The following is a 23,166-nucleotide window of genomic DNA, read 5'->3' on the forward strand; positions in this document are numbered from 1 at the left end:
ATGGGACCTGAGGGATAGTGGGGAAACGCCACAAAGCAGGGATTGTTCCTCTTACATGTGTAAGATCTATAGGAGTCATAATAGAAGAGGATGGCATTCTACGATAAGTTGGGACACAAAACCTTTATTTCATCCATACCACAAGTAAAAACGTTTTAAGATTCCCATTGATAATTCCCGGAAATCCAGTGTCTTTTCGTCACACAACTAAACGGCGTTTTGTATTCTGTAGGAGATTTAGAGGGGACTTTCAAAAGCTATTGAAGTTATGCTAAAAATTCAAGATGCAATGTCTTTATTTTTATCTATTGACTAAGTAAGCTCTACACCCAAGGTAGGGCTTGAACTCACAACCTGAGGATTAAGAGTCACATGCTCTACTGACAGAGCCAGCCAAGCACCACAACATGTAGTGTCTTTAAAGGAGACAGTTGGAAGAGACCTGACTACAAGGAAGCCAAGAGTCTGGGCGGATCCCTGGAAAAGCATCAGGACAGAATCAGAAGACTAGCTGTATGGTGCTGGTTACCTCGTGTAACAGTACTAGTTGGTGGCCTTAGACGAGTAACTGCGCTTTTCTAGGCCTCCATTTCTGAGCGTGGGGATTAGAAACGGGCATCCCTACAGACCTTCAGTTCCGTGGAACCCTTTTCTGGTGCACGTGCCCTACTCTGGGCAGCTCGCGCGGCCAACGCCGCTGGGCCTACATGCAAAGAGAGTACCTGCCCTCTGGGTCTTGGGCTCTCCTCGCGCATGACCTCACGGATGCTGCGCTTGAAGTTGGCTAGCAGAAACGCAGCGGTGGGAGCCGGGCCCCAGCCGCCGTCGGGAACACAGCAGGACCAGTCAGGTTTAAGCGGCCGAGAACCCTAAGGCGTGGAGTCAGCCGACAGCTCCTGGGGGTCGTGGAGACCTGGTACCCTCGCCCCGCCCAGTGGCGCCTCTGCCCCGCCCCTCGAGCCCCGCCCCGCCCCCGACCGGCCACTTGCTGCGTGCCGATTGGTCGCTGCGGTGCGCACGGCGCCGCGCCCCGCCGGCGCCCCTAGCCTAGCGCCCGCCGTCTGCTCCCGGCTCCCCGGGACCGAGGTGGAGCCGCGGACGCCGGCCGGGTCCGGGCACAGCCGCCTCTTCCTGTGCGTGAGCGCTTGGGGTCGGCGTAGGGGTCAGCGAAGCCAGGTGAGTGCGGTCGGCCGGTCTCGCGACGCGCTGGGGGCTCGTGCCCCCCGTCCGCGCGTGAGGAGGCGCCCCCGGCCAACCCGGCCTGCGCGGTGCGGCGGCGCCCAGCCCGGCCTCTCCTGCGCCCGGCGCCGCCCGGTGGAACGGGCCGGAGGAACACCCGGGCAGCCTGCGGACCGGGGGGCCTCCGCCAACCTCTCCGGCCCAGCCCGCCTCCCCTCGGGCCGACCGCGGCGGTGACGCGCGGGGACCCGCACTCGACCGGGGAGGGCCGCACCGCCGCGCTACCTGGCCGTCGATTGCTTGTCGGGGAGGTCTGGAAGATTCCCATCTCGAGCCTCTCGGCTTCCCAGGGCGACGGGCAGGGGAGAGAGGCGGTGGACGGCTCGCTCCGGGAGTCTGGGGGCGACTCGGGTACTTTGTCGTCCCTCTCGCGTTCTCAGAACCATTGCTGAGAATATGGTCCGTGTTGTGTGGACTTTCCCGACTCTGACCTTAGGAGAGTCAGGTACAGCGGTGGGAAGAGGAAATGTTAGAGGCTCAGCGTTCTTTTGAGAATTAATCATAAAGTGTTGAACGATCTTTTAGATAAGTAGCAGCAGAGAATCGCCACTGTAGCAATGGTAGTTGGCTGGGGAAGACCATTTTGGTTTTTAACCAATTAATTGGGTTCCGAGTTAATCGCTGGAAAGTGCTTAATCTGTAATGTAAATATATGACCTTTTTAAAGCCAAAGCAGTGTTAAGATCGACTGTGCTCGTTCCCTTGCTGCTGTCAGTGCCTTGTGAGCCTGTGCGTGTGTGGGGGCGGGAGTCAAGCCTGCGATTGGAGTAAATGTGTAGTCACCATTATGCCTCTCAAAGACATTAATTTCTCTTCTCGGAGTGTCCCACCTCTTCCCTCAAACTCTTCATCTATCTGCACCGTAAATCCCCTTTCTTAACAATTCCCAAGGCTCTTACTCCCGGGCTGGTCACACTTTTCCTTTCCATCGTCTTTAGTCTCTTGTCTTCTCGTGTTTCAGATCGGTTTAGGTTTCAAACGTAAAACAAACGTTAAGCCTTCTTACCGGTAATAGTGTTGCAAGACTCTTCATTCTTAAAATAAAAATCGAAAGTTATCTTGAATGTTAATGCTGCAGGAAAAGCAGGTTTAATGAGAGCAGCAGGAGGATGTAGTTTTCCTCTTCCGGAGACACACCCTCCCCTCCCCACCCCACCCCCATCCTCTGTCCACTGGGATTACAGCAGCCTTGACTGGCTGGTCTTTTCTGAGTTCACTTCTGGAGTCCAGGGTAAAGAATCTGTCTGATTACTTTATCCTTATTTGCTCCTTTTAAAGTGATAATGGTAATATAGGCTGTAGAAAAAAATTTTTTTTAATCTTGGCTCTTTTTAAAAATTTTATTTATTTTTAGAGAGAGAGTGCGCATAGCACAAGTGGGGAAGGGGCAGAGAGAGAATCCCGAGCAGAGCCTGATGCAGGGCTCAAACTCACAAACCATGAGATCCTGACCTGACCGGTCAGGAGTCCAATGCTTAATTTATTGAGCCATCCAGGCACCGCCGGCCCTCATTTTTAAAATGCTGCATAGTATGCATTGTTCACATGTACTCTAATATATTTTATTGGTCCTGTACTGATGGACATTTTGGTTGTGTCTAGATTTTAGCCATTAAAAGCCTTGCTGCATGAAAATCCTTCTGCCATTGTAGGATAAGTTTCAGGCAGATAATTGAAACAGATGATTGTACTTCAGTATAATTTTAGTGCCCTTTTCACCAGGAATATTTTTTATAACTTAAAAAGATTTTATAACTTAAAGGCAGTAGCTAAATTTGTTTGATTTAAATGCGTTTCTTAGAACCTGTGTGTCCTTTTATATTTAGAGACCGAATCAAGAAAATTTTGAGGACCAGGTTAAATAATGGTGAATTTTTTAACTTTGTTTCCACTTGGTGGTGTTGACTTTAAGGTTATGTTCACTCATTTGATTGGTTTGGCAGGAATGAATAGAGAAGGCCTTCAGGAAGAGAAAATGTGAACAGACATATTTTATGTACATTCCATCCTATGGTAACCCCTTGAATACCCAATCATAACAATTTCTTGTTCTCTTTTAAAGTAAGTTCCTTTTAGGGGCGCCTGGGTGGCTCACTCGATTGAGCGTCTGATTTGGCTCAGGTCATGATCTCACGGCTTGTGAGTTTGAGCCCCGCATCGGGCTCTGTGCTGACAGCTGGGAGCCTGGAGCCTGCTTCCGATTCTGTGTCTCCCCTCTCTCTGCCCCTCCCTCGCTCATGCTCTGTCTCTCTCTCTCTCTCTCTAAAAAATAAATAAACATTCCAAAAAAAATTGAAAAATAAATAAAATAAGTTCCTTTTGTTGCAAAATATATCCCAAGTGTACAAAAAGTATGTATACATATGTACATATATATTTGTATATGTATGATATATGTGATTTATACATATATATATCATATGTGGTATATATGTACATATATTTTTATTTTTATTTTTTTTAAACGTTTTTTATTCATTTTTGAGACAGAGAGGGACAGAGCATGAACGGGGGAGGGGCAGAGAGAGAGGGAGACACAGAATCGGAAGCAGGCTCCAGGCTCTGAGCCATCAGCCCAGAGCCCGACGCGGGGCTTGAACTCACGGACTGCGAGATCGTGACCTGGCTGAAGTCGGACGCTTAACCGACTGCGCCACCCAGGCGCCCCTATTTATTTTTTTAACGTTTATTGATTTTTGAGACCGAGAGAGACAGAGCATGAACGGGGGAGGGGCAGAGAGAGAGGGAGACCCAGAATCCGAAGCAGGCTCCGGGCTTTGAATTGTCAGCACAGAGCCCGACGTGGGGCTCAAACTCACGGACCGTGAGATCATGACCTGAGCCGAAGTCGGCCGCCCAACCGACTGAGCCACCCAGGCGCCCCTGTATATATATTTTTAAAAGAGTATGAATGCTGTGATCATTGTATTTACCATCAGATTAAGAAACAAAACGTTTGCCTCCTTCTTCCAGAGGTAGCCTCTGTTCTGATCTGTTAATCTTTCTCTTGCTTTTTAAAATAAACTTTACATACAGGGCACCTTGGATGGCTTCAGTTGGTTGAGCATCTGACCTCGGCCTAGGTCATGATCTCGCTGTTCTCGAGTTTGAGCCCCATATCAGGCTCTGTGCTGACAGCTCACAGCCTGGAGCCTGTTTCAGATTCTGTGTCTCCCTCTCTGTCTCTGCCCTTCCCCCACTCACGCTCGCACTCTCTCTCTCTCTCTCTCTCTCTCTCTCTCTCAAAAATTAAAATAAACATTAAAAATTTTTTAAAATAAGCTTTACATATATATACACACAAATATACACATAGACATAAATGCACACATACGGTGGACATATACACAGATACCCATCCTAAACAATATTTTTGATTTTGATTGAGTAGTGTTACAACAAAATTCTCATGCAAATAGTGAGCATGTTTCAAAGTTTTATTTAACTGTTATAGAGAGTGCCACAAAGAGCTGGTTTTGAGAGGATTTAAAGAATATATGTAGCCCACAGGGAAAGGAATGTCTGAACAAAATTGCCAAGTTAGATATAATTGGTTAATGTTCTACACAGCAACGAAATCATAATGCCTTTGGGATTACTCTTTCCTACAAGTCTCAAAAAATCATAACCCCTTATTAATTCTCCAGTTAAATCTTATAGGACTATAAACCGTGTCTTTATTAGCAATGAATTTTTCATTAAGTAAACTATGATAACGAAGTTCTTTTCCCCTGAGTGTAGATGAATTCCAAACAGACTTATTAGAAAATACTAGAGCTTTCTAAATTTGAGATTAAAATTTTGTTTTACAATTGTAAGTACAAACCTGAGTGTGTAAGGAAAGGACAATATTGTCATTATTATAGATGGGGTTTTCCAGGAAAAGATGAGCAGAAGAGAATGACTTCAGCTTCCCTGACCGTTTATAGCGGGACTTTCGGTGGAAGTTAATGAATAGTGTCATGAGTGAGTCCTAGGAAATGGACCACACAGTAGGGCATCTGGAAGTCTCTAGTGTGGGCCTCATACAAGGCACACCTTGTTTTATTGTGCTTTGCAGATACTGTCTTTTTGTTTTGTTTTGTTTTTTTTGTTTAAACAGAGTGCCGGTTTGTGGCAACCCTGTGTGGAGCAAGTCTATCAGCACCATTTTTCCAACGGCATTTGTTCACTTCATGCCTCTGTGTCACATTTTGGTAATTCTTGCAATATTTCAAACTTTTTTGTTACTATATGTGTCATGGTGATCTGTGATTAGTGATTGCAGCTTGCTGAATGCTCAGATGATGGTTAACATCTTTAGCAATGAAGTCTTTTCAAATTAAAGTATGCACCTTGTTTTTTAGACATAATGCCATCGCACACTTAGTAGGCTACGGTATAGTGTAAATGTAACTTTCATATGCACTTGGGAAACAGTAATTCATTAGACTCATTTTATTGGGATGTTCACTTCATTGCCACAGTCTGTACGGAATGTATATCATCTCCGGGGTCTGAAAGGATAGCAGAAGCTCAGGCAGAGGGCATGGGCTGCTCTGTATTTTCTGCTGTTCAGCTCACTGTGGCTTGCCCAGAGTTAACAGCGTGGCTCAAAGCAGAACCTTTCTGCCCCGGGGCATGAATGGCCTCTGCTGGTGCAGCTGCGGGGCTTTGAAGGCGAGCAGGAACTGTGTCACCGTACGGTCAAGATCAAACCAAGCCCAGCTGGGTACAGATAGGAATCTGGGCCAGGTTTCGGGGCGTTCAGTCCTCAGGTTAAACAGCTGGTTTGGCACCGGGGACATGTCTGTCTCAAGTTACACTACTTCAGTCTGACCCGCTTATCCTCCTTGTCTGGGGCACAGCTGGAACCCCTTTAGGTCTCCTGGGTTGGATCTTTCCTGTATCCTGGATTCTCTCTTTTAAAAGTTATTTTTGGGGCACCTGGGTGGCTCAGTAGGTTAAGCGTCTGACTTTTTTTTTTTTTTAATCATCTGACTTCTTTAAAAAATTTTTTTTAACGTTTATTTATTTTTGAGAGACAGAGAGAGCATGAGCAGGGGAGTAGCAGAGAGAGAAGGAGACACAGAATCTGAAGCAGGCTCCAGGCTCTGAACCGTAAGCACAGAGCCCTATGTGGGGCTTGAACTCACAGACCACGAGATCATGACCCGAACTGAAGTCGGACGCTTAACCGACTGAGCCACCAGGCGCCCCATCATCTGACTTGATTTTGGCTCAGGTCATGATCTCATGGTTCATGAGATCGAGCCCTAGGCTACGTGCTGACAGTGTGGAGCCTACTTGGGATTCTCTCTCACCCTCTCGCTGCCCCTCCCCTGCTCTCTCTCTCTTTCAAAATAAATAAACGTTAAAAAAATATTTTTATTATTGAAGTATAGTTGACATACAAGTTACATTAGTTTCAGGGGCACAACCTAGTGATTTAACAATTCTGTACATAGTGCTCACCACGATAAGTGTAGTTACCATCTGTCACCAGACAAACTTATAATCTTATCAACTCTATTCCTTATGCTATACTTTTCATCTCTTGACTTGCTTTATAACTGGAAGTTTGTGTCCTTTTTCTTTCATTGATTTACTCTCTCTAATGGCGCTCAAACTCCAGTAGCTTCTTTTTAAAAAAATTTTTTTTTTTTTAACATTTATTTATTTTTGAGACAGAGAGAGACAGAGCATGAACGGGGGAAGGGCAGAGAGAGAGGGAGACACAGAATCGGAAGCAGGCTCCAGGCTCTGAGCCATCAGCCCAGAGCCCGACGCGGGGCTCGAACTCACGGTCTGTGAGATCGTGACCTGAGCTGAAGTCGGACGCTCAACCGACTGAGCCACCCAGGCGCCCCTCTCCAGTAGCTTCTTGACAAGAAGAGTTACATTTTTTGGAGACCTTGCCTGTCTGAATATGTTTTGATTCTATCCTCATACTTGACTGATACTTTGTCAGGTAATAGAATTTCAGTTGAAAATCATTTTCTTTTAGAATTTTGAAGTTCCCTCTGCTTCCAGTATTGCTGTTGAGAATTCCAAGCATTATGATTCATGATAATTAGTATTTGACCTGCTTTTTTTTTCTGTCTCCAAACTTACAGAATCTCCATATTGACCACATTGTTTTGAAATTTAAAGTGATGTATCTTTAAAAAAAATTTTTTTAATGTTTATTTTTGAGAGAGAGTCAGAGCGTGAGTGGTGGAGGAGCAGAGAGAGAGGGAGACACAGAATATGAAGCATGTGGGGCTTGAACTCACAAACCGCGAGATCATGACCTAAGCCAGATTGGACACTCAACCGACTGAGCCACCCAGGCACTCCTAAAATGATGTATATTAGTATGGGTGTGTTTGCATCCATCAAGTTGAGTATTTGATGGACCCTTTAAATCTGGATATACAGTAACTTCTGGGGAAATTCTCATGAAATATTTTGTAATTTTCTCCCTTCTATTTGCTTTGTAGTCTTTCTTCTGAAATACCCGTTATATGGATGTGAACATTGTAAAGGTCTTCTAATTTTCTTATCTGTTTTCCATCAGCTACTTATTACTCTCTGCCCAGTTTATGTACCAGAAACCATAGCCTCGGGAGGTTTAAAGCTCAACAGTGCTGGCACATAGCAACTAATCCTTAGATTTTCTTAACACTGATTTCCCAACCTTTCTATTTGGATTAAAAAAAAATGTTTTCCAGGGGCGCCTGGGTGGCTCAGTCAGTTGAGCGGCTGACTTCGGCTCAGGTCATGCCCTCATGGTTTGTGAGTTCGAGCCTCGCATAGGGCTAGGGCTGTCAGCACAGAGCTCACTTTGGATTTTCTGTGCCCCTCCCCCCACTGCCCCATCCCCGCTTGTGCTCTTTCTCTCTCTCAAAAATAAATTAAAAAATATTAAATTTTTTTTCCATGATCATGTTTTTCATTTCCAAAGGCTATTTTTTAGTCTCTCAGTGTCTCTCATGAGAGCATCCTATTCTTATTTAATAGATGCAATATGTTCTCTCATCTCTGAGGTTACGATGATCTTGTTTTAACTTTTCTTTCTCCGCATAGTTCTGCAGCTTCCCATTTGGAAGGAGGAGATCTGGCTGCCAGTCTCCTGAGCCAGAGCAGAGGAACAGTAGTCCCTCCTGTCCAGTTTTTGGTACTTCCGTCCTGCCGGTCATCCCCAGATCCAGAACACAAGCAATGGGGCGGAAACACCTTAGGCTTCTGCCAGGATATGGAGGAAGCATTTGACACCATCAAGAAAGAAAGGACAGGCTCTGGGGACCTAACTTTCTAACTGCTTCCCCCGTGTCTTTCCTGGGTTGCTTCTCAGCTTTCCCCGCCGCTGGCTTGGGAACCCCGCTCTCTGGGGCGTGCTGTCAGTTACCATTGCCCGGCAGCTTGCCAGATTTGAGGATTTCATTGCTGTTGCTTCTTTTCTCTTCCTTTCTCCTTATCATTAGGAGTTTATGACTTTTTAAAAACTCCCTTTGTTGTAGTTTTAGTGGAGCTCAGGAGTGAGCAAAATGGAGATGCGTGTGTGCAGGCGGCTGTCTCCGCCAGAAGGAGGAACAGTTTCTCTGGACCCAGGAGTCCTAGCGGTATTGCCAGGAACAGTGTTTGCTACAAAGTAATCAAACGTATGTGAACCCTCTTTTTGGTAAGGAGTTGTTGAAGGTATGTATGAAGTAATCACAGTTGCTGTGATTAATTCTCCCTTTCTAGGGATGTGCTGTCATCACCCCAGTTTACATACCAGAAAACCACAGCGTAGGGAGGTTTATAAGGAGGTTTAAAGCTCAAACAGCACTGGTACATAGCAACTATTCCCTAAAGAGTAGAATGGATACATAACCTGGCCAAGTAGGCACAGCTGGGAAGAGGCTGGACATGGGATTGGGCCCAAGCCAGTGTTCACTCCAAAGCCTGTACTTTTTTTTTTTTTTTTTTTAATAACTAGTTAATTAATTTGAAGTAAGCCCTATACCCATGTGGGGCTTGGACTCACAACCCCAAGATCAAGAGTTGCATGCTCTACCGACTGAATCACCCTGCGGTCCTCAAAGCCTGTACAGTTTGCTGCTTCTGTATGGTTAATGCTGGAAGATAGTAATTCCTTTGAACCTTTTTTTTTTTTAATGTTTATTTATTTTTGAAGGAGAGAGAGACACAGTGTGTGTGTGGGGCGGGCAGGGGCCGAGAGAGAGGGAGACACAGAATCCCTAGCAGGCTCCAGGCTCTGAGCTGTCAGCACAGAACCCAATTAGGGGCTCAGACTCACAAACCACAAGATCATGACCTGAGTCGAAGTTGGACGCTTAACCAACTGAGCCACTCAGGCGCCCCGTGTGTGTGTGTGTGTGTGTGTGTGTGTGTGTGTGTGTGTGTGTAATATTATAGATATATATTAAACTCATATATCTATTATAGATATATATATTTGTATATCATATGTAGTATATATGATCATAGATTATATATTGTATATCTAATATAATACACATCTGTGTTAGACATGTGAAATATTTGAATATATTTGTGTCTATAAATAAATCTAAACATCAATATATCTATGATTTAGGGGCTTGCCTAACAATAGGTATTCAACAAGTATTGGCTTTCTTCTCCCTTCCTTTTCTTTGTGGCTGGAGGTACAGTGTCAAGATGGCAGGAGATAAGAAAGCTGTGTTAGGGAGAAGTTGCAAGTACCCTGTACCTTTTGGAATTTATCTCACCAGCTATTAGAATGAATGGCATGATCCAATCTGGGTTTTAGAAACTTCTGGCAGAATATGGACTTGGGGAGGAAGGAGGAGGATTTTAAGAAATAACATGTTTGACAATATTGTCACAGCAGAACTGATTTCCCTCACCCAAATGATGTTTTTTTATGACCATCAGTTTAGATAAACCTAGGTATAAAGTTGCCTCTGTTTCTTTTTGTGACGGGACAATGAGACATGTATGCACTTCACATTCTGAAAGCTCTAATAGAGTCAGTCTTTCAACAAATGTTTGCCTCGTGTATTTCAGGCACTGTGCTAGGCCCTGGGAATGCTACAGCGAGCCAAAGTAGACTTAGACTGTCCTTCATGGAGCTGGCTCTCTACAGGGGGAGGTAAATATTAATCAAATAATGAGGTTAATAGTGCAGGACTAGGAGGATTATTAGATCTGGTTGCAGAGTTAGGAAGTCATGAAAATCAGTATCATATGAACTGGTCTGTCTTTCCACTCTTACCCTTTACAGTCTGTTCTCCCACAACAGCCTAAGGGATCCTTTCTAAATCTAAGCCACTCTGCTCAGCACTCTAATGGCTGTCTATTTCGGTCAGTAGGAACCAGAGTTCTCACAGTGGCCTATGAGGCTTTGTAATCATCCTTCCTTGTCTCTCTGCTGCCTCTCCGATCTTGTTTTCTCCTCCTCTCCCCTCTCACTCACTCTGCCTCAGCCACGCTGGCCCTGCGGTGCTACTTGAATACCCAGACGCTGTCTTAGGGCCTTTGCCCCTGCTGCTGTTCTCTCTGATAGACATCCACAGGGCTGACTCTCTCTCTCCCTTCGTCTTTGCTCAGCTGGTGCCTTCTCGGCGGAGTCTGCCTTGACCACCAGTTTGACATTTCTGCCGGCCCCACGATTGCCTGCATCCCGATGCTCCTTACTCTGCTCGTTTATTCCCCCCACGGCAATTACTGCTTTCTAGCATCGTATATAATTTACTTTAAAAATTATGTTTAGGGGCACCTGGGTGGCAAAGTCGGTTGAGCGTCTGACCTGATTTTGGCTCATGTCATGATCTCATGATCTGTGAGATTGAGTCCCGTGTGGAGTTTTGCATTGACAGCATAGAGCGTGCTTGGGATTCTCTCTCTCTCTCTCTCTCTCTGTCTCTGTCTCTGTCTCTGTCTCTGTCTCTTCCCCTCCCCTCCCCTGCTCACACTGTTTCGCACTCTCAAAATAAATAAATACACTTAAAAAATGATGTTTATTGTTTTCCACTCACATACTAGGCTCCACATAGCTAGTGCTTTTTGTTTGTTCTTTGATGTATATTAACTGTCCAGTTCCTGGTATGTAGCAGGCACTGTAAATAAACATTGAATGAGGAAGTGAAAGCTGATATTTGAGTGAAAAAGTGCTAACTAAGCTGACGTCTGTGGTGTGAGTAGGAGTTAACTAGGTGAGCTGGGAACGGAGAGGTATCAGACAGAGGGTGTGTCGGTTTTCGGTGGGGTGATTTAGCAAGTATGGGATACCAAAAGAGAAGCCAGGATGCCTGGAAAGAGTCAGGAGAAGTGTGAGAGGAAGCTGGGGCCAGTAAGGACTGGGTTGTACTATAGAGTTTTGTCTTTATCTTACAATACACTGGAGGGAAATTAAAGGTCTTCAGCAGGAGGGAAATACGAGAGTTGTGCCTTTTTTTTTTTTTTTTTTTTTTTTTGGGACAGAGAGAGACAGAGCATGAACGGGGGAGGGGCAGAGAGAGAGGGAGACACAGAATCCGAAACAGGCTCCCGGCTCTGAGCCATCAGCCCAGAGCCTGACGTGGGGCTCGAACTCACGGACCGCGAGATCATGACCTGTCTGAAGTCGGACGCTTAACCAACTGAGCCACCCAGGCGCCCCAGAGTTGTGCCTTTTTAAAAACAGTCCTTGCAGCTGCAGTATGGAGGACATATTGATGGGGGCAGGAGTGGATGTGGCTAGGTGAGTTGGGAGGCCGCCGTAGTGGAACAGGTGAGGGGGGGAGTACTTGGGTCATGTGGTGCTGGAGGCGGACTGAAGTAAGGAGGCTTAGTCGGGTGGTGGATTGGATGTCAGAGGGAAGAAGGAAGCAGCAGGGATGACCCCTGGGTTTCTGGCTTGTAAAACCGGATGGATGCCCATTCATTCATTGCAGGGAATCCTGGAAGGGGATCAGGTTTGGAGGGGGAGATCATGAATTTGGGTCCTGACCTGTTGATTTTGAGGTGATTTTGAGACAGCCAGGAGATGTCATGCGGGTAATTGGATATTTCAGGCTGTGAATCAACGGCATTGAGAAGTACTGGAGGGGAGGATTCACCAAATAACCCACATTTTGAATAATTAAAAGTTAACAAGGATATTACTGGGGGAGATTATTGTATAGTTATGAAATTAAAGTCTCTTTAGAAGTCAATGCTCCCCATCCTTTACTTTGATTTTAGATATAAGTCTTTTACCAAAATTGGTGGTGCTGGCTAAATTTTACTCTTGTTACATGTGATTTACAAGTCAGAAGGCAAAGAAGCCTTCCCTGATGTAAAGTATGTAAAATGTCTTTTCCAGAAGTGCTTAGATCTCTGAATAATTCATGCTCTTGGATTTTAAGGCCTATAAAATATTCACACTGTGAGTGCCTAGAAACCAGGTTTATAGCAACCCAAGAAGAAAAGCTGTTCTTTAGACTCCTTTGGCAAGGTTGGAATCAGGAGCAATCACCATCATCATTGGAGACCTCATTGGACCGCTTTCTTCTGTTTCCAGATGATCACATTGTTCCTCTAAATTGCGTCCATTTCTCTCCTATCTTGTTCTTGCTTTCTTCACTACAGGCAGCGGAACAAGAACTTTCTCTTTATGAAATCTGAAATGACAGAAATACTGTGAAAGTCTCTGATGATGCACAGCAGTTCAGCATGATGGTCTTGTAAGCAGACTTGGGGGCCAGATCTAAACTTCAGTGGAGACCCTGGCTTGCCTCCTGGCTAGCTGCGTGACCTCGGGCAAGTTAACCAATTCTCTAAACCTTTTCACCAGTGTGAGGTAATAATCGCAACTGCCTTAGAGCGTTTGTGAGGATTGAAGAGAATAGTCCATGAGTAGGGTTCTTCTGAGCCTGGAATGGCGTGGTCTGTAAAGACCATTGCACCTATACACATCCCGTAACTAACAGCTAGTAGCCTGATCGGGGTGGGGAAGACACACACTTCATGTTTGTTTCATTCGACTCAGCTTCTTTTGCTCTGGCTGTGTAGACTTAATTAGCACCTTGAATGACAAGTGTATTTTGTTAATCTCCTGATTTTTTGGCAATAGATTTTTTAATGATACAAATTATAATTTAATTTAACAAAATGTTAATTGATTTCTCTGCTGGTTTGTAAATCCCCTGATGATGAGGGCTAAGTTTTATTCATCTTTATTTTCCCCACCGTGCCTTGCTTGTAGGAGGTGTTCTGTAAATATTCAGTACATGCTCTGGAGGAGTTTTGTGCCGATTAAATACCATTGTATCCGTAGGTCTGCTGTAGTCCGTGCACACAGTAGTTCAGGGAAAAAAGGACATGAGTCAGAGATGAACGTTGAGTCAATCCTCAGTCCTCCTCCACATCTTCCCCCTGAGATACCTTAACTGCCCCATGACTTCAGTTGCTACTTCTTTACTGTGAGCCTCTAATCTGTACATCTGTCTTAAACCACTCTTTCAGTTTCTGTATATCTGTCTATGTGATCTCCACCTGAATGTCCTTTAGTCCTATCAAATACATTATGCTCAGATTCCTCTCTCCCTTTCTCCCTTTCGTGTTTTGGCTAATGGTGTCTCACCATCCGTCGGGCCCCCAGCCACAATCTTAGCTTCCCCTTGCCTATTGATGATGCCACTTTAGTAGTCCTCAAATAAAAACCCTTTCTTTAGCCTGCACCAGTGTGGCTTCGGTATGCATCCTTCTTCTCTCCCTGTCTAGAGTGAGGGCCACCTTCTTTTCACATTTCTCTTCAGTCTCTCTCGTCCACACTGTTGCTGCCAGCATTATCTTTCTAAATCACAGAGATGATCTTGTCATTTCTCTGTTTACAAGCTCATAGTTTTGCACATTTTATTCCTTCTTTTTCATCTGCCAAACTTTTATTCATGCTTCAAAACCGAGTTAAGTTTGCTCTTTATCTGTCGAACTTTCCTCAGCTCTTCCTGGCAAGTACTGTCCTGTAATACTTTGTTTCATATTTCTCTTATAGCACTTCTGCATTATAGCTCATAGTGTATGTCTATTACAGGACCTATTGTAATGCAGTTATTTGTTCTGACACTGTCCCTAACTAGACTGTTTTCTGTATCGATTGCCTTAATCATTTTTATACATTCAGTACCTAATGCTAGCGGAGAAATGGAAGAACAAATAGGTGGTAGTGTAAAAATTTGGTTAGTGGAAAAATTTCTGAATTAGATGTTATTTGGGACTTTGATGCATATGGAAATTTCTCAGACCATGTCTGTATGTTGAAGTGTCTAGTTGTTTTCTCCTCTTCCTTTTGCAAGTGTCCTTGGGTTTCCTAAGCTGAGTTTTTGGAAATGAAATTTTGACAGTTGAATCACTTAAAATGCCCTCTGACAAGGACTTGTATTTCCTTTTATAAAGAGTTACCACTCTTAGTATTAGGAATAATTGCTGTCTAATGTATTGCAAGACTTATGGGTCAGACTGGTAATCCATTAGTTCAGTTCACTAATCTTGTTGCTGTTGGGTTTTTTTTGTTTTAGTTTTATTTATTTATTTTTGAGAGAGAGAGGGAGAGTGAGTGTGAGCAGGGAAGGGGCAGAGAAAGAGGGAGAGAGAATTCCACACGGGCTTTGTGCTAGCCTGACACTGGGGCTTGAACTCACAGAGTGAGATGCTTAACAAACTGAGCCACTCAGGCGCCCCAGATCTTTTCTTTTTGTTTACTTGGTACTGAGGTCAGTTTTGTGGGAGAACATACCAATAATTTCCTTGACCTCAAAAGTCTTAAGTGTATTAAAAACAGTTACAGACATAATACATTGTATAAGAGGTTTCTCAACAGGCAAGAATCAGCACTTCATTGTGTTAATTATAATAACTTTTTAATGTTTTATTTATTTCTGAGAAAGAGAGACAGAGTACGAGCGGGGGAAGGGCAGAGAGAGAGGCAGACGCAGAATCCGAAGCAGGCTCCAGGCTCTGAGCTGTCAGCACAGCTCAAACCCGCAAACCACAAGATCATGACATGAGCCAAAGTTGGATGCCTAACCAACTGAGCCACCCAGGCACCCCTAATTATAATAACTTGTTAATGTTTATTTATTTTTGAGAGAGAGAGACTCTCTTCCCATTTGAGAGTGTTCATTCTTAATATACTAGTCCTTTCCCCTCACTTTCCTACACGTTTCCCAGAGTGACTGGGCTCTTGGTGCCTCAGCTCCTTTTCTCCTCAAAGTCCTTCTTTTGGTTTCCTGTTACGACTCAGTGAAACCCAAATCCAGGGAGACCGTTAACCTGCAGTGTGATCTGGCCCTTACCTGTCACTCTTCGAACCTACTCCAAGCCACCTTGCTCCACTAACTTTACTGTGTCCTGATTCTCTTTGGTACCAGCTAATTCTTCCTTGCTGGCCCCACAGAGACGTAGGGACTTTAGTATATAATGTTCCCTCTCCCTGCTCTATCCCTTTTGTTTCTCCTTAATCTAAGTAACTTTACTCAGCTTTTAAATTTTCATACGTTCTAAGATCTTAGCAAGGATTACCTCTTCATAGAGACTTTCCCTGATGACCCTTTCCAAAATAAGTCTCCCCTTTATTCTCTATTAGGATCCTGCGCATTTCCTCCATAGTAATTATTTGTATTACTTTGTTCGATGTTCCTCTTGTCCTGACCCTCCAATTTAAGCCCCAGACGGGAGATCATGACAGTTCAGAAACCATTGTATGCAAATAGCTATATATTTTCTGCTTATAGAACTATTTATAATTAGATTAATATAAGGGAAATGAATTTGATAGTAGGGAATAAGACTTGTTTTCATTTCAGACATTGTCTTAAATTCATGATGACCTTCCCTATTAACCAGTTAAGGTTTAATGTTTGATAACAATTCGTTACCATATTTGCATTAATAGCGATAAAATGCAAGACTTCAGTGTAGCTAAAGTGTATCTGAATGATAAACTTCTGAAAACATTTTGTGGGTAAAATTTACATACTGTAAAATACACACATCTTAAAGTGTACACTTCAATGACTTTTGATAAATGTATGTACCTGTATAACCACTATCCCAATTACGATCTAGTACATTTCTGGGGCACCTAGGTGGCTCAGTCGGTTAAGGGTCCGGCTTCGGCTCAGGTCATGATCTCGCGAGTCGTGAGTTTGAGCCCCACATCAGGCTCTGTGGTGACAGCTCAGAGCCTGGAGCCTGCTTTGGAGTCTGTCTCCCTCTCTTTCTGCCCCATCCCAGCTCGTACTCTGTCTCTCAAAAATGAATAAACGTTAAAAAAAAGAAAAAAGATATGGAACATTTCTATCGCTCCCAGAAAGCTCCCTTGCAGTCAGTCCTTACCCCCTATAGGCAAGCACTGTTCTGATTTCTTGGACTAGTGATTAATTTTGCCTCTTCTTAAGCTATATTTAAATGGAATCATACAGTATACACTATTTTATGTCTGCTGACTTTCACTTAAATCGTGTCTTTGAGGGTTTGTTTGTTTTTTCTGTTGGTTGTATGTTCATTCTTTTTCATTGCGGAACAGTATTCCATTGTATGGATTGCTCATAACTTGTTTATCCATCCTTTTGTTGATGAACATTTAGGCTGTTTCAGTTTGGGGCTATTGTGAATAAAACTGTTAAAAACCTCCTTCTATAAGTCTTTCTTATGTGTGGATAATGTGTTTTTACTTCCCTTGGCCAATACTTGGGAATGGAATTGCTGGGTTATAGGGAGATTTTTTTTTTTTTTTAATGTTTTTGTTTTTTGTTTTTTTGTTTTAATTTTTAAGACAGAGAGAGACAGAGCATGAGCGGGGAGGGGCAAAGAGAGAGGGAGACACAGATTTCGAAGCAGGCTCCAGGCTCTGAGCTGTCAGCACAGAGCCCGATGCAGAGCTCGAACTCACAAACTGTGAGATCATGACCTGAGCTGAAGTCGGAGGCTTAACCAACTGAGCCACCCGGGTGCCCCTAGGGAGGTTTATTTTTAACTTGATAAGAAACCTTCACCAGAAATGTATGGGATCTCCAGTTGCTCTACAACCTTATCAACATTTAGTATTGCCAGTCGTTTAAATTTTAGCTATCCTGGTGGATGTGAGATGTTATTTCATTAATTTGCATTAATTCATTAATTTTAAGTCTTTTTTCCCATTTCAAGTTTATTCAAGTCTTTTGCGTACTTTTTATTGCCTATATTTTATCTTTTTATTTCTGGTGTTTAATTCCTTCTGTATTACAGATACAAGTTCCTTGCCAGATATTTGTTTTGCAAATATTGCTTCCCAGCTTGTGTTTCCAGTGTTTGGACCTCCTATAATATATTACTTGTACTTATTTTTCAGAATAACTGGATCTATTACTTTAATTTTAGAGGTATTTCACCTGAGTCCATATTTAAGCATATTATTTGAAAATATAACCCACATACTGTTTAGATACAAGTTCATCTTTATGAAATGCTATATAGACAATGTTATAATTTTTGCTTCACATAGTTATCTTTTAGGTCAAAGAAGAAAAGATAGTCTTTTGTATTTACCTACATATAGATCATTTCTGGTATTCTTCATTGCTCCCTGTAGATCTGAGATTCATCTGATGTCATTTCCCTTCAGCCTGAAGAATTTCCTTTAGCATTATTTTTAGCGCAGATCTGGTGATGAATTATGTTTTTGTTTACCTGAAAATATTTTTATTTTATCCTCATTTTTATAAAAAAGCTTTATTGAAATATGCATATGATAACATTCTGCTAGTTTAAGTGTACAATTCAGTTATTTTTAGTATATTTACAGAGTTGTGTAGTCATCACCATAGTTTTTTTTTTTTTTTTTTTTAAATTTTTTTTTTTCAACGTTTATTTATTTTTGGGACAGAGAGAGACAGAGCATGAACGGGGGAGGGGCAGAGAGAGAGGGAGACACAGAATCGGAAACAGGCTCCAGGCTCTGAGCCATCAGCCCAGAGCCCGACGCGGGGCTCGAACTCACGGACCGCGAGATCGTGACCTGGCTGAAGTCGGACGCTTAACCGACTGCGCCACCCAGGCGCCCCGTCATCACCATAGTTTTATTTCCTTAAGTTTTTATTTAAGTTCCAGTTAGTTGACATACAGTGTAATGTTAATTCCAAGTGTATAATTTAGTGATTCAAGACTTCCATACAACACCCAGTTCTCATCACAGGTGCCCTCCTTAATCCCCATCACCCATTTCCCCCATCCCCCTACCAGCCTCCCCTTTGGTAACTACCAGTTTATTCTCTGTAGTTAAGAGTCTGTTTCTTGGTCTGCCTCTCTCTTCCCTTCCCCTACCATCTTCTGACCACAGTCTAATTTTAGAACCTTGTGCCCATTAGCAATGACTCCCTATTCCACTCCCCCCACTGTCACTAGGCAACCACAAATTTACTTCCTGTCTATAGATTTGCTTCATCTGGACATTTCATAGACATGGAATTATACAATATGTGGTCTTATGTCTTTTACTTAGCATAATGTTTTTGAGGTTCCTTCATGTTGTAGCACTTATCAGTGCTTCGTTCCTTCTTATTGCTAAATTTGTATCCAGTGTATGATACTGCCACATTTTATGTGTGTATCCATCAGCTGATGCATGTTGGATTGCTACTTCTTGGCTATTTTTTTTTTCAAGTTTACTTATTTTGAGAGAGAGAGAGAGAGAGAGAGAGAGAGAGAGAGCGCGCACATGAGTAGGGATGGAGCAGAGAAAGAAGGAGAGAGACTCTTAAGCAAGCTCCACACTGAGCATGGAGCCCAACACAGGGCTTGATCTCACAACAGTGAGATCATCACCTGAGCTGAAATAAAGAAACCGACTGAGTCACCCATGCACCCCCAAGTATTCTTTTTATTTCTGATTTTCAGCAGTTTGATCGTGATGTTTTCCATGTTTAAACTCCTTGGAGTTTGGTGAGCTTTCTGGATTTATAAGTTAATATTTTTCACCAAATTTGGGAAGTTCTCAGCCATTATTTCTTCAAATATTCTTGTCTTCCTCATTCTATCTTTTTCTGGGACCCCATTAAACATATATATTGGGTCCACTACTAGTGTTCCTCAGTTCGTTGAGGCTCTGTTCATTGTTTTCCCCTCAGTTTAGAAAAAAAAATCCATGTTCTTTAGGTTGGATAATTTCTTTTGATCTTTCTTCAAGTTTACCACCTTTTTTTTTCTGTCTCTAATCAATTAAGCCCATTTAGTGAATTTAAATTTTCAACTATTAAAATGTTCGGTTGTAGAATTTACATTAAAAAGTATCTCTTTCTCCACTGAGATCTCCATCAGTTTAGTTATTTACACCATGCTCCTTTAAGTCTTTGAATGTGTTTATATCGGCAGCTTTAAAGTCTTTGTCTGATGGGGTGCCTGGGTGGCCCAGTCGCTTAAGCACTCTTGTTTTCAGCTCAGGTCCTGATCTCACAGTTGTGAGACTGAGCCCCACGTGGGGCTCCGCGCTAAGCATGGAGCCTAATTAAGACGCTTTTCCTTCTCCCTCCTCCCTTCCCCTCCTCTCAAAATAAATAAAGTAAAACATTAAAAAAAAAAAAAGTCCTTTTCTGCTAATTTCAATACTTGAGTCATTTTGGGGTCTATTTCTATTCATTGCTTTTTTTTTTTTTTTCCTTCTTGAAAACAGATCACATTTTTCCTGGCTTGTGTGACTGTCTAGTAATTTTTTTTTTAACTACATATTGGACATTGTGAATGATACATTATAGACTCTCTCAATTCAGTTATCTTCATCTGGAGTGTCACTTTTTGTTCTGTTGGGCAGTTAAAATACTGGCTGATCACCCTGAAATTGCAGACACTTGGTTTTACACTTAGAGAGTAATCCCAAAGTGTTTACTAATCTCTAATTTGGTGGAACTCAAACTCTAAAATACCATGCAGCGGGGGAGCATGGAAACTCTCTGTTTAGTTCTTTTTTTTTTTTTTTTTTTTTTTTTTTAACGTTTTATTTATTTTTCAGACAGAGACAGAGCATGAACAAGGGAGGGTCAGAGAGAGGGTGACACAGAATCTGAAACAGGCCTCAGGCTCTGAGCTGTCAGCACAGAGCCCGATGCGGGGCTCGAACTCACGGACCTCGAGATCATGACCTGAGCCGAAGTCGGCCGCTTAACCGACTGAGCCACCCAGGCGCCCCTCTGTTTAGTTCTTTTAGCCTTACAGCTATTTTTTTTTGCTGAGTTTCTTGGAGTTTCCTTCATGCATGTGCTGTTTGGGGATTAGCCAGGTATTTAAAGAAAGTTCATATTAAAGTGTTTGGGGCTTCTTCCTGTGACTCGCCCCTTTCTAAGATTTCCTCTTTCAGTTCCCAGCTGCTCTAATAATCCTAAACTCCATCCTCTGATACCTCAAGCCAAAAAGACTGTGGCATTTTTTGCTCAGATTTTAGCCATGACATACCACAGAGATCACTGGGGTGGGAGTGGGGGGACTAGGAGTTCTTCAGGGGGAAAAGCTGCATAAAAGTGGGTCTTACTGTGTTTTCTTTCCTGGGTTAAATTGCCTCCAGTTTCTGCCCGCTTTTCAGCACTCTTCAGTAGTTTCAAATAGTTGTGGGTTTTTTCCCCTGTCTTTTTGGAATTTAAGGTGTTCCTGGATCACCTCATCTAAACGTACTCTTCTTGAAAATTCTCACGACATGTTGTATGTACCCTTATAGTTCTTTATGCACATGATTTGTCTCCTTCCAGTTATCGATTGCTGCATTCTTGACAACTCCAAAACTTAGTAGTTTAAAGTAGCCATTTTATTCTGCTTATGGTTTCTGTGGGTCAGGAATCGGCAAAGGGCAGAGCCAGGATGGTGTGTCTGCACCGTATACCTGGGGCTTCGTAAAGCGTAAAGTCTGGGAGTAATGAAGTAGCCAGAACATGAGTCACCCAGAAGTGCCTGCTCACACACCTGGCAGTCGATGCCAGCTGGTGTCTGGGAGCTGTGGGCCTGAATCCCTATACACGCTCTCCTCACAGCATCGTGACCTTGGACCCTTTACATGGCAACTCAGAACTCTGGTGTTAGTGTTCTAGAAAATGAGCTACAAACTGCACTCGCTGCCTTTTATTATCTACTCCTAGAAGCTGTATGGCAGAAGCGACCCAGTATCACTTCCTCTACTCTGTTGGTCCACCCGTTTTTATTGGTGGCCCAAACTCAAGGGGAGGGACATAGATTCACTTCTCAGTGAAGTGGAAGCGTCAGAGAACTTGGCAGACGTGTTTCAAAACCATCGGACTCATTTCGTAAATAGTAGGCTCCCCCTTGTGTCCCAACACAGTCCTCTGTACATGACCATAGGTATTCATTGAAGTATTTAATTTTTTTTTTTGTAACCGTAGGTTTGGACAGAAAGCAAATTTGTGTTCAAAGCTTTAAGAAAGGAAAAGATATTTCACTACATAAAAACATTTTCTTCGATTGATTTTTTTTTTGTCTTTTTATTTGTAGAATACAGAGTTTAATGAAAAATCCATGCTTACGGGGTGAACATGGCAGGCTTCCTAGATAACTTCCGTTGGCCAGAATGTGAATGTATTGACTGGAGTGAGAGAAGAAATGCCGTGGCTTCTGTGGTGGCGGGTGTACTGGTAAGTGAAAAAGCGTGGTTGGTGACATTTCTGCTTCACTTTTTGCCCTGAAAATTAATGTCGCTTCCTTTGGGCCCTGAATACCCTTTCAGAACTATTTATTTCACTATTATTTTGTATCAATAATTAATTCGAGTTCTAGATATTACTGAACAAAACATGGTAGGCCCTGGGTTCATTTGATTTTATAAATTCGTTAAACTTGGTACCTTTTCTTCAAGTGATAATACAATTATTATAGGCAGTAGCATTTTTAAGTTAATGATACAAGACGTATATGTCCTTTAAGCTTGTCAGGCTCAGAGAATTTGATAACCAAATAGTGTCGTGACTCACTGAGGTTCAGAATGTGTAGACAGCAGTAAGGACCTGGGGCCGAGCCAGAAGCCCTGCAGTGCTCTAGGGAGGGGGCACCAGCTCCTTGTCCCCAGCTGCAGCACCGATGGAGAGTGAGAGGAAGAAATTTGTGGAAGAAACTCTTGCCCAATTTTCTTCCAACAGTTTTTCTTTCTCAACTTAAAAAAAAATTTTTTTAAGGTTTATTTATTTTTGAGAGAGAGAGAGAGAGAGAGAGAGAGAGAGAGAAGGAGGGCGAGCATGAGCAGGGGAAGGGCAGAGAGAGAGAGGGACACAGAATCCAAAGCAGGCTCCAGGCTCCGAGCTGTCAGCACAGAGCCCGACACAGGGCTCGAACCCACGAACCATGAGATCGTGACCTGAGCCGAAGTCAGACGCTTAACCAACTGAGCCACCCAGGTGCCCCTCAACTTTTATTATAAAAAACATCGAGCATGTACGGTAAACAAGAATAGGGAGAATAGTAAAAGAGCCCTGCTCAACCCACATACTTAACCATCCAGCTTCAAAGACTATCCCCACCAGTCTTGCTTCAGCATTCCATCAATCACGCCCTGCCCTCACTGAATTTCTGAAGCAAATTTCAGTATCGACTACATTTTTAAAAATTTATCTCTTCCAGTATACGGTTCTACACCTGAAGTCCAATAGAAAAAAAAAATAATAACCCAGAGCAGGAAGTAAAGATAACTGTGATGCTTCTAAGTCTTTTCTTGCACTTTATGGTCGTGTTCCCTGCAAGTAATTTGTCTGTGGAATTCTTTAGCAACTTCTCTAAGTCTTTTCAGCGTAGCTTACATAGAAACATCACATTTGACCTACTCCTTCCTGTTCAGTCAGTTACACAGTATTTAATGAGATTACATGATTGGTTAAACCGATAGAGGCTTAAATAGTTCTGGAGACATGATAACTGACCCTTGGTAAGCACACAGCTCATTTGTGGAAGCAAAAGAGCGCGGGCATATTAAAAAGGAATGTTTTCTAGAGAGAA

The 23,166-nt window shown here is 43.0% G+C and overlaps 1 protein-coding gene and 1 long non-coding RNA gene across 8 annotated transcripts in view; one reads left to right on the forward strand and one right to left on the reverse strand.

Moving 5' to 3' along the window:
- Positions 1 to 1,008: 1,008 nt before the first annotated feature.
- Positions 1,009 to 23,166, forward strand: part of TMEM50B (transmembrane protein 50B) — a 43,789-nt gene continuing 21,631 nt past the window's right edge. Inside the window, exons 1-3 of one of the 7 annotated variants that reach the window (XM_045036668.1) lie at positions 1,009 to 1,176; positions 12,799 to 12,969; positions 21,676 to 21,815. In XM_045036668.1, the coding sequence (XP_044892603.1) occupies positions 21,717 to 21,815 (99 nt within the window). In that variant the 5' untranslated portion in view covers positions 1,009 to 1,176; positions 12,799 to 12,969; positions 21,676 to 21,716. Of the gene's footprint in view, positions 1,177 to 1,359; positions 1,491 to 1,549; positions 1,685 to 4,574; positions 5,436 to 12,798; positions 12,970 to 21,675; positions 21,816 to 23,166 lie in introns of those variants that run through there. The other 6 variants (XM_045036667.1, XM_023238793.2, XM_023238792.2 and 3 more) reach the window with 6 other exon arrangements.
- Positions 11,801 to 18,532, reverse strand: LOC123379873. The gene is made up of 3 exons (XR_006584837.1): positions 18,449 to 18,532; positions 17,737 to 17,877; positions 11,801 to 12,830 (listed from the first exon to the last, which is right to left on the reverse strand). It is a non-coding gene; the product is annotated as an uncharacterized LOC123379873 (long non-coding RNA).

The sequence above is a fragment of the Felis catus genome, chromosome C2 (genome assembly GCF_018350175.1).
Source record: "Felis catus isolate Fca126 chromosome C2, F.catus_Fca126_mat1.0, whole genome shotgun sequence".
NCBI lineage: Eukaryota > Metazoa > Chordata > Mammalia > Carnivora > Felidae > Felis > Felis catus.